Source organism: Telopea speciosissima, chromosome 4 (genome assembly GCF_018873765.1).
Source record: "Telopea speciosissima isolate NSW1024214 ecotype Mountain lineage chromosome 4, Tspe_v1, whole genome shotgun sequence".
In the NCBI taxonomy this organism is placed as follows: Eukaryota; Viridiplantae; Streptophyta; class Magnoliopsida; order Proteales; family Proteaceae; genus Telopea; species Telopea speciosissima.
Genome location: NC_057919.1, coordinates 3,778,632 through 3,790,387, shown reverse-complemented (window position 1 = coordinate 3,790,387; position 11,756 = coordinate 3,778,632). Strand labels below are relative to the sequence as shown.

Below are 11,756 nucleotides of genomic sequence, written 5' to 3'. Positions count from 1 at the left end.
GGATAAGCCATTGATTCCATCAGCCGTTGGTGTCCAAACTTGGCTTGGAGTCATCTTTTTTCTTTAAAATCTGGGAAATTGGTGTTGAACTTGGAGTCGCCTTTTATCCTTGTCTTCTGGGTAATGCTGTGCAATCCCAGCATATCTTTACTCTCTCTGTCTCTCTTCTTTTATTTTGTAGTTTTTTTTGTAGTACTTCTGGGAATGTGCACAGTTTTGTGGCAGTTTAACTTGGAGACAACTTTATACTCCTGTTTTCTTTTACATTGCTTGAAATTTGTTATGATTTTTAGATTCAGTGTTTCCACAATTCTTCAATCTGTTTGCCTTATATTATATGACATCATGCAATTTTGACGTACTTCATATCTTTGGCAGATGGATGCTGATGTTGATGTCATTGTAATGCTGCAAAAACATCTAGTTTTGGATTACCAACACGCGAAGGTGTGTGTATATAGAAATTCAATAGGTTCTACTTTTTATCCTTTTAACTGCATGAGTATTATTATTGATGTTGTTAAGTTTTGGATCGAACCAATCTCTTGACACAAATAGTTCATGGGCGAAAATTGAGTTATTTTGGTCTTGGAGGATTGACAGGGTGAACTGCTTGTTTTTGCGTACGAGATATCCATCCTAGTCACTATGGACACATTTGCGCAATTGACACGTCTGAAGGAATCAATGTTGGACTTATTGGTTCGTTAGTGATAGCTTATGAGAAAGCTTTATTAAAAAGAGGAATCCCTAAAGAAGGCAAGAGGCTGAAAGGCGTTACTAAATCATACAAACCACCCCCCCAACAAAAGTGACAATATGTTGTTGGAATAAAACTTCTAGCTTATCCTGCCCCCCACAAAAAAAAAGAGAAAAAAGTATATAAATCCATTTTCTTCGCTCACCTTGTTCTTTGCTCTCTTAGGCTGTGTCTGGTTCATAGTTATCAATACGGCAAAACGACCATGGCATTGAAGAGGGTCTAAAATCAAGGCGGCAAGGCGCCCGCCTAGGTGACTAAGGCGACCAAGGAGCTTGGTGACGCTTTGATAACTATGGTCTGGTTTTCTCGCATCTTCATCTTCTCTTGGCGTTTGGAACGTTTAGTAGCGGAGAGAAGATTCCGATTTTAAATTTTAAAATCACATTGGAATTGATGCAATTTTCTATCACCGTCCTAACAAAAATCTCACCTCACATGCGAGAAAACTAGTGTATTTTACGAGATTATAGTTCTGGGTGCCTTGGAGGCGGCAGATGCAGAAAGAAACAAAAGGAGAACGGGAACCAGAGGGAGAGAAAATTTGAAAGAGAAAGTTGTTGAGGGAACATGACACTTTGACAACAATCAGAAGGCTAATGATTACTTACGGCCTTTCTGTTCTGCTCTTGAGTTTGAACTCAAATAAGGATGGGATTTCCAGTCATCGTCTCTTTGGAGAACAAAGAAGGAATTAGGTTCTGAGTTTTGAACCAACTCTACTCTCATCAGAGGAGTTATGGCATGCATCTCTGAGGAGAGTGGCACAGCCAAACATCATCCCAGAAGCAAACCAGCTTACCATTGCCCAACCAAAGTGACGCCCAAGTTCTGCCTGAAAGTCTCTCTGTACCAAATAATACCAACGCTGGCTACTTCAACATCACAGGTCCGCAGTCTCGAGACCGTGACTGTAGATAGTCAGTATAAGAACATTGCCAGTAACCTGATTGTGAGAGTCATTGCATCTATTGTAGTGAACCGTAAATAAAAATGACGGAAATCTGTTTCTGATTAAAACAACCACGCTTCAGCTGAGTTTGGGTTGCAGATCCACCATCGTCAGATGCTTCTTTGAAGGAATGACTTCATCTTTGGAGAAAGAGAAAGGGATTTGATCAAAGGGGCTGAGATCATGAACCTCTCTCTCATGAAACCCTCCTCACCAAGCCTTGGACAGTTGACATTGAACCTCAGACCTCAAGGTTGCACTCAGAAGCACAACCCATTAAAGATATGAAACTCACTCACACGGAACCCACCTTGGCACAAAACCATCTTTCACTCTCATTTTTTCGTTTCTTTTCTGTTACAACCAAACAACAAGAAATTTTTTTTCTCTCCATTTCTTTTCTATCCAACCAAACACAGCCTTAGAATCAAGAAACCTATTTCATAAGAAATGTAATTGGTGATAAATTTAACCGTGGAATTGGAACTTCCCCTCCCCTGCATAAATGAATCGTGATTGTACTCAATTTTTTGTTCAATATTTTAGTTTCTTGTTATTCATGTGTCCACTAGGAAGATTAAATTACAGCCGTGAAACTACTTTCCTTCTCTGCTTGCGCCGAGTAAACTCAACAAGATATCTTTTCATAGGGCGAACGTAGGGAGGGGGAGAGCGAGCCTGGAGCATGCCATTAAATGGGTCCCACATCAAAGATCTATCTCAAACCAAACTGATTCAAAACTATATACTTTATGATTTCTCTATCTTCCTTTCACCAGATATTTGTATGATTGTCCTAGAGCATCTTGTATCACATGGCTTTAAGCTGCCCATCTGGTCAACTTAATGGTGAGTTGATCACTTGTTTAGGATCAATGGCCTTTCTGATCACCTTAGCATGTGCTAAACTTGGCTGACTGCATTTACAGTCTTCCCAACTGGAACCTTATATTTCCTTTTGATCTGTGTTTGCATGTACCTTTTTGACATTCCTACTTACTGGTATCTTAAATATAAGGTTTTAGGCTGTCCATGTTAATATTTATGAAATTTCATTAATTGTGCAATGAAAAACTTGTGGATGAATTTTGTCATTAAAGCTTTAGAATATGATTTTGGTTTGTTTGTTTTCAGGGGCATGAGCTTGTGATGCATGTACTATATCATCTTCATACTCTCATGATTTCCGAATCTAGTGAGCACTCTTCATTTGCTGCCACTATGTACGAAAAGTTTCTCCTAGCCGTGGTAGGGATCTTATAAGTTCTCACCTTCCGGTACCATTAAATGAGAGAGAAAATATTTACACTATTCTTATGTAGGCAAGGTCTTTGTGGGATACGCTTCCGGCTTCAGACAAATCTTTCAGTAAGCTTCTTGGTGAAGTTCCACATTTGCCTGACTCTGCCCTGAAAATGTTAGAGGACCTTTGTTATGCTGATGGGTTTGGTTTCCATGGGAAAGATGTACGTGATGGTGACCGTGTCACACAGGGCCTTGGTGCTGTATGGAGCTTGATCTTGGGGCGTCCACTTAATCGGCAAGCATGTTTGAATATAGCATTGAAGGTAAAACTCTTATTGATCATAGGAACTTAGTGACAGAAATTTGTACTTGATATGCTCTCTTATTCTTTACTTGATGGGAGAAGTTATCTAGACAGGGTGTCTGGATACCCTTGTCATGCTCTCACCCCCTTTTAAGTCTTGTAGTCGGATGACCAAGGTAGTCACAGTCTGTACCTTTTAGCAGCTGCATTTTCTGTACTGTCTATACCTCAGTTCTATAATGCAGCATTTGTTCATTCTTAGCCTTTAGTGTTAAAACTTTTTTGTTGAAGAATGCCCACTGCAGTCCCCCCCAACCCAAAAAAAAAAAAACAAAAAAACAGTGGACTGAAAATTGCCGGTGTGAGTGTAATATTTGGAGCTCTTTTGCCAATCTGCCTTCACAATTGGACTTTGAAAACTGTCCCCTACTTTTATAATACATATCTCTGTCCATTATATTTCACTGGTCTTGGTTGATGGGTAGTTAAAAGAAATGACCCTAGCTTCCTGGGCCATCTGAGCTGTGTGCTTCATTGAACATTTCCAATGAGACAAACATTTATTGCTTGGCTATTACTTTTCGTCTCTCATACTTCCTGGAAATAATCCAAAACAATGCCCACTCCCAGTATTAACACTTTTCTCTAGCTTGGGTTTGTGCCACAACTCAATTAGTTGACATTTTGTGGACAACTGTAAATGTGGTTTTGATCTCACCTTACCTCTGTGACGATTGATGAAGATCCAAGATTTGGAAAAAGCCAAGTCTGAAGTGAAGACCAATAAAAAGGGAATATAATCAATAGATGGACAACATCACTAGTGTTATGGCCAGGAAACCTTGCTTTCAGGCTACTAATTGGCTTATCACAGGGGAAGGATAAGTGAGGCAGGCCTTTAAACAGAAGTTTAATCTCAACATTCATTGCTCTCAGATGACCAGACACCCCCACCTCCCAAATTCTCGTAATAAAGTTTGTGCCAAGTATTATATGTGTAGTAAGAAACTATTAGCAATGGGATTTAGAACACCCAAGAACTACCTACAAGATATGATGGATTTCTACCAGTTAAAAGCTGATTGAAAGTTGAATCAAAGCACCTAAGTGAGCTCTTTGACTAGACTATTTGACTGCACTGATTTGACCTTGACTGCCACTCCGTCGACCACTGAACTGTTATAACTTAAGTGCATATTATTACTAGATCATTATTTGTGTATATCTAGAATAAAATAAATTAAAAACAAAAATGTAGATGTGATCTGCGGTTGAATGCTATATCAAGTTCCAATAGGGTCTGACAGTGGCATCCTGATAGAGAAAAAAACTCCTCCAGAAGACTTCTGAAATTAATTTCCAAATTAATCAATTGTTCCACTACATTCTCATTCCATGGATGTTTGTTGGTTAAACAAAAAAAAAATAAAAATGGATGTTTGTTGGAGAGCTAAACAGAAATCCTTGCCTCAATGCCCTCAAAGACCATGTAAAGGTGGAAAGACTGAAATATCCCAAATTTGATTTTTATATCTTTTGTTGCATCACTTAATGAAATGGCTGAGGGATGGGGAAAAAATTTGATGTTAAAGGTCTTTTACTTTGTTGTTTCACTCTTTAGGTCCGTAGGCCATGAATGTGCAAGCAAAGAATACAAGAAATAGATTGATTTTATGTTAGAAATTATGCTGGATGTAAGCTTTGTTTAGGGTGTTGTTTGGCCTGTTACTTTACGAGCTATCATGTCAAGTTTTCTTTGATGCTCCTTTTATCCTACATTTTGGCTGCTTTGTTGCTGCACAAATTTGTGGGCTTTCATATTTGCAAACTTCAGCCTGAATGTATTCATGTGGCAGAATAAAGCTTTTGAAAACGGGATGGAAGGTCAACTTTTGGGTAACCGGTTTGGTGTTTGATAACAAAAAGGATAATCTAATGCAATAATGGACTGGTGGAGATATGGTCAAATCTTCTCACCCAATTTGACAATTGGTCAACCTAGGGTTACTCCTATCCTTCCAAAATTGGAATGATTCTGGACAGATCTTGGTGCAACGGTAAGGTTGCGTACATTTTGACCCTCACCCGATCCCGCAGTGGCGGGAGTCTCGTGCTCGATGGCGAAACTCACATGTGCCATCAAGCAAAGTATTCCTTGAGGGGTTTTGTGAAACACTTTTACATAAGCTTTAATGTTCATATCCATGTCCTGTTTCAAATATGATTGATAACATTCATAATATGACTTGCGAATCTTAGTTTGTCAACCAAAAGGGTGCCTAATTCTCTCCATCTTAATTATTAAGGATGGCAACTGGGCAGACCCACTTGATTATTAAACAGAAAGAGGGTATGCATGCCTGAGACTAACCCATTTATAATTGAGCAGATTGGCCGGTCTGCTTCAAGTTATAAATATAAAATAAATGATGAGTCTAATTTAAATTTAATAGAAATATATTTACTTGTGATGGTTTGGGTTTTAGGACAGGAATGAATAAACTAGCCCATGCCTGAAGCCAGACCATCTAATTATCAGGCTATCAGGCCGAACCTGATAACATGTCGTTTATTAATCAGATTGGGTCTGGGTGAGCAACATGTGCCTGGCAGAGAATTACCACCTTGATCTTACACCGATATGGATGTGGGTTTTGGAATTTGACAAAGTAAGGTTTCAGACTCTAAGTAGTATGATAGGTTATGCTGCTCTATGAACATGATGCATGATCCAAAGTTTTAGGTTCAGTATTTAGTATTCAGGAAATATCTTCTTCCCCATCCCCTTCAGAAAACTACAGAAAAGGCAAACTTTGTTGTGAATTTTTTGTATGGAATGTTGTCTACAAGGATTATTTTTTCTACACTAGATGAGATGATTCGATTCCTTTGTCTACCCATTCCAATATCTCTGTAATAAGTAGATGCTAGTGCAAACATGCACACAGATAATCTATCTTCATATTTTTATTTAATTTTCTTTTTTGCTACTTTATGATTTGTTTTCAATGGCAGTGTGCGGTTCATTCTCAAGACGAAGTTCGAGCAAAAGCTATCCGTCTGGTACGTGGTCACATAAATGAGATTTTTTTCTATGTTGAAAGATTAAATTTATTTTTCTTTTGCCCCCTTCCAAAAAGAAAAATTAATCGTTCTCACTAGTAATTTTTATGTTGGACAGGTGGCAAATAAACTCTATCTTCTTAGCTATGTATCAGAGAACATTGAGCAGTTTGCTACTGCTGAGATTTTATCAGTAGTTGATCAGCATGTTCCTGATACAGATCCTTCAACGGCTGGGTCCACCGAGCAGAGAACAGAAGGAAATGTATGGAGCTTTATTTTCTTCCCACACTTATTTCTCGAAAGGCTTAGGATATTTTTATTAGGATTTGAGTTCCCTTATGGAATCTAGATAGGCTTTCAGCTTTAAAGTAAGCATTTTGTCTCTTCCCCAAGATGAGACTGGGTTTTGATGAAGGGCAGTCTGCTAACAATGTTCTTTCATATTTAATAGATCATATTACTGTCTGGACAGGGCATCACTAATGGTTAAAAATAGTCCTGGATATGGGATTAAGCTTTGGATTTCAGCCATGTATCCAAGTGGCCTTAAAATATGGGGCATTCACCATACCTTATGGCTAGGCAGCAGTGAACTCTTCACATTGATGTGATCCAATTGAAAAGGAATAGGGCTTGGAGGATTGGTGGATAGGGGCTGTGTAAGGGCAGGGCTGAAGGGGAAGAGCTTGATGCCGCCCCCCCCCCCCACATAATTACCAATTTTATCCAAAAAAATGTCCCTAGGGAAGTACATCCTCATCAATCTCTGTAAACTAGTTCTAAGGCCTCATAATATTGACTCTCTTTGGTTCTTTGTCCGAGTTTCAGTTCATTCTGTTTCCTTTCACTTTACTTTAATTCCTTTTTGTGGAGCTGATGAGCTACCTTTTGTGGTGGCTGGGCATTTTGGTGGACTGGTAGTACGTGTAGGTTGTTTCTAGAGATGTGGCTTGAAGTTTGTGTTTTAAGGTGAGAAAGGGTGTTCTCTTTGGTGTTTGAGGTGGTGCCCAGGTTTTCAATGTGACATTTGTTTCCATTTTCTTTTCTTTCCCTCTTGAGTTCACCCACTCCCCTGCCCCCAAGCTCCTAGTTCGCCATGTCAATCCTATTAAGCTTCCTACTTCTCAATAAAGTTGTAAGAAAGAAACTATTATTAATCAGAAAAGGGAAAAAAAGAGCGTCCCCCCCCCCCCCCCCGACACCGGCAGTCTTCAGTTTTAAAATTTTGCATAGATTAACTGATATGGGTGTTAATAGGGTATGACTTAACCGTTATAACAGTCATTAATATCCCTTCCTACTTTCCATTCCCCTTGTTTTTTTTCAACCCCTTTCTGCCAATCTTTGCTTGCCCCTGATACTTGGCCAATGGGTATGACCTAATCATTATCATCATTGTTCCAGAACCGAAAACATACAGAATTCTCTGTAACATGTTTGAAGTATTCTTTGTCTTCTTCCCTTCTTGAATAATTCCATTTTTGTTTCTGATGGTATGGTCAAAGTAATTATAATATAATTAATGTCTTTCACTCTTCAATTATGTTGGTTTATTAAATTTGGGAAACCTTTAGGCTTATGTTGTTGAGCTTGAAATTGATGCAGTAGACAAATATTCAATTTAAGGATTATAAAAGGAGCAAGTTCATGAGTTCATCTAGTGTTGATCCTGTTTATAGATGTAAACATAATTTCTTATTGTCTTTTAGTACTCAGTTTATTAAATTTGGGAACATTTGTCTTATGTTGTTCGGGGTGCAACTGAGCCGGGCTGGGCCTGGGTCTTTGAAGGCCTAGGCCCAGCCCGGGGTACTTTAGCCTTGGCCAGGCCCAGGCCCGACCCAGCTTTGAGTAAGGGCTGAAATTTGATATAATTTTAAGGGAAAAAGACTGCTATGCTGCCAGTGTGCAGTTTCCCTCTCACATGAATTTTTTGTTATTATTTTCTCACTTGCATTGAAAATATGGGCTTCACATGGATGATACCTTTTTCAGAACACCAATTGGTATGGTGTGCAGATTCCTCCCCATGCTGGCAGCTTTCTCCCTAATTTTAAGTTAAGCTTGAAGTTAGGGCCTTTTGCTGCCTTGATGGTCTGTAGTTTGCCATTCATTTTAGATATCATGGTGCAAGTCTCTAATCTTCATTTTTCAGTGTAACCACACCCCTCCCCTTTTTTCTCTTCATATATGTGAAGAATTTTAGTACACTACCCCTACCATATTAGTATCAAGGTTCTAAAACTTGGGTTTCGACTAGGTTTCGACCAGCCAAAAAATGAGTTCGTCTCAGTTTCGATCATATCTCGGACGAAACTTGGGACTTTCTCCAGGCTAACTCGAACCTTGGTTTCGAGGCCCAGATGTTGTTTTTTTTGCCCTGATTCTTGTTGTGCTACCTATTTTTGACATTTTAAACTCAATCCATGCATTAGTTTCACATAGAAAACACTAAAAATATTACTTGTGGTTTTGATCCAAGTTTGATACTGTATATTGTTCTTGGACTTGGTATCAAATAAGGTTTGACCGGAACATAACTCCTTCAGTATAAATGAGATTTAAGCAATCTTGGATATGTTAGAAATCTTTGTTTTGATAGCTTTCCAATAAGTCCAAGAATGTTTAAATCTGATTTATATTGAAGGAGTTATGTACCGGTAAAACTTAATTTGCTGTGCGCGAATGCTGTCAAAATCGCTTTGATTGAAAATATTTTTTTGGACATCAAAACAAATGAATATTTTACCGCACTTTTGGTTTTTAGCAATGTTTTACCATATTAAGATTTATGGAATTTTTAGATTTGAGAAAAACCCCAGCATTAGAAAGTTGAAAATTGCACCTACCGTCGAAAATCCAGTTTTTGTTCTAGAACTGGGGGGGTTGACTTTTTTTCTTTTTGGAATTTTATTTTTTAACTATTTTTATTGGATTCAAATAGGGGATATTTGCTTATTTATGAATAATATCTTAAGTAAATGAAATACAAATACAAAAACATTTACTTAAATGATATAACTAAGTGTTGTCCTAGTCTCTGGCATAAATACCTGTTTGTCCAAGTTTCCCCTAGTTTCGATGGGCATGTGTTGAAACCACCGAAATATGGTCGAAACTGGTTGAAACCATCGAAACCCGATCGAATCCAGGGATTTTATAAAATCCTCCTTCAACTCGTCTCGAAAATCTGGGAAACCGAGTTAACTCAGTGGTTTCGACAGGTTTTGGTCGAGTTTTTGTTCCATGATTAGTATATGTACTACCTTGGATATGCTAAATCAATGGTGTACTTCACATGAACATTGTGCTATATGATGTGGTGAGTCTTCCTTATATGCATACATATAGCTTTGGGCCAGGCGGGGCCTCACTTGAGGCCTCAACCCGATGTGTGACCCCACCTCAGGTTGGGGTTTGGGGGCCCAAGCCCGACCCGCGTGCCAAGAAGCTCAGCCCATGATTAAAATTTTTGGGCCGGGGTCTTTCTTGCCCAAGTTGCACTCCCTATATGTTGTATTGGTTGAAATTGATGCAGTAAACAAATATCTATAGAATTAAAATTTAATTCTTAAATTCTTACTACAGGAATGAGCAAAAAAATTAGTTGTAATTTTATGTTCATATTCTGATTGCATAGGTTTCAGATTCAAATTCTTTGCCTACATTTTAGTTTCTCGGTTGGGACTCAAATCTTTTCATTTTTCTTTTTTCGGTTTTTTCCCCTGCTTTTTCTCATTTCAGCTTGGAACTCAAGAAACATCCATTAGTGGTTCTCATAATTCAGAGCCTGGTGCTTCCGAAAATGACTCTGTGAAGGATTCACTACAAGTTGTCCAAAGTGTTCCAACAGTTTCGTTGTCTCAAGCTCAACGCCGCATGTCCCTTTTTTTCGCTCTATGTACAAAGGTGTGCATCCTTTTCCTGTTCGTTAGAACTTAAAAGATCATGAGGAGTGTTTGTTCATTTTGAATTTGGTATTCATGTGATGCGGATACTTATCTTCTTTTCGGTGCAGAAACCCAATCTCCTTAAACTTGTTTTTGACATTTATGGGCGGGCTCCAAAGGCTGTTAAGCAGGTGTATATTGGTTTTATTATTTTTAATTGCAATTTAAAAACAAATGGTATTTGATGTTACTGGTAAATTAATGGGAAATGCAGGCGGTCCATCGGCATATCCCAATTCTTGTGAGAACCCTAGGACCATCCAAATCCGAATTGCTGCATATAATTTCTGATCCACCACAAGGAAGCGAAAATCTTCTGATGCTGGTACCCCCCTAAGTTTTGATTGCTGAAACCTATTTGACATATTTCGATTTGCTTTTTCATTAGTATTTGGTGTTAACTTTTGCCGATGAATAATCTTGTTTCTAAGGTTTTGCAAATATTGACTGAAGAGACAACACCCTCTGCTGATCTTATTGCTACTGTTAAACACTTATATGAAGCTAAGTTAAAGGTCCATAACTTCCTTGTTGCTTTTAGAGTTTCAGTCTGCTTATCTGTGATTGCATTTCTTGCTATCTTGATTATTATGATAACTCCTTTTCTCCTGTGCAGGATGCTGGTATTCTTATTCCAATGCTATCTTCTCTTTCAAAAGATGAGGTATTTTTCTCATTTTCTTGTGTGATTTACTGAATTTATCCTTATTCCACTCATCTATGTTGCTTAATGATAAAATATAATTGAACTCAGGGTGCAACATCTGGACAATTATTTTTGCAAAGGAATTCTGTGGTTTATATAAGCTAATAACTTCTATTGTTAGTACTTGTAAAAAAAGAAAATCTGAGGCACATAGCAGTACTGTTTTTTCTATGTATTAAATTAAAGATCATTTCCTTTCGGACTTCAAACAAAACAACTAATTTCCCTTGGATTTTGTACAGGTTTACATTTGATTGTCTGGAGAAAGTTTGATTGCTATATTCTATGATTCTATCCATAACTTCTAATCATAATCATTATCTTCATCTATGTTGAGCGACTTGTTTGAGTTGGGGGACATAATGGTTTTCTTGAGAGTGAGTTCTGGAGTTTAATTTTGTAGAGTTATAACATAAGTACCTAAGTAAATTAAAACCTACATAGTTAGTGTCAACCGTAGTGACTCAATTGAACACCTAAAAATACCCTTAAAAATCATAACCAACTGCAGAACCATACCTCCAACAAAATTTTGATTCCCCATATGTCAGAATCTTGAAACAGCCATGATATAGATTCATAGAACTTGAAAAGTGCTCCAAGGAGTTATCATCCATTGTGGTTGGTTCCTGTTTCCAGGGTTTTTGAATAGGTAGGTTTCAGTTTTTTATGTTGGTTTCGTTGGAGGGTTTTTGTTGTACTTTGAAGGTTGATTTTGTGGTCATCGGCTTTTTTTATATTTTTTTCTTTTCATTTTGTTTTACATCTTGCCT

The 11,756-nt window shown here is 38.0% G+C and overlaps 1 protein-coding gene across 2 annotated transcripts in view; it reads left to right on the top strand.

Annotated features, from left to right (window-relative positions):
- Positions 1–11,756, top strand: part of LOC122660348 — an 82,186-nt gene that overhangs the window by 27,383 nt on the left and 43,047 nt on the right. For both annotated transcript variants that reach the window (XM_043855611.1, XM_043855610.1), the window contains exons 10-19: positions 379–447; positions 2,847–2,960; positions 3,035–3,280; positions 6,277–6,324; positions 6,443–6,589; positions 10,072–10,236; positions 10,346–10,408; positions 10,492–10,602; positions 10,709–10,792; positions 10,894–10,941. In XM_043855611.1, coding sequence (XP_043711546.1) covers positions 379–447; positions 2,847–2,960; positions 3,035–3,280; positions 6,277–6,324; positions 6,443–6,589; positions 10,072–10,236; positions 10,346–10,408; positions 10,492–10,602; positions 10,709–10,792; positions 10,894–10,941 — 1,095 coding nt within the window. The remainder of the gene's footprint in view (positions 1–378; positions 448–2,846; positions 2,961–3,034; positions 3,281–6,276; positions 6,325–6,442; positions 6,590–10,071; positions 10,237–10,345; positions 10,409–10,491; positions 10,603–10,708; positions 10,793–10,893; positions 10,942–11,756) is intronic.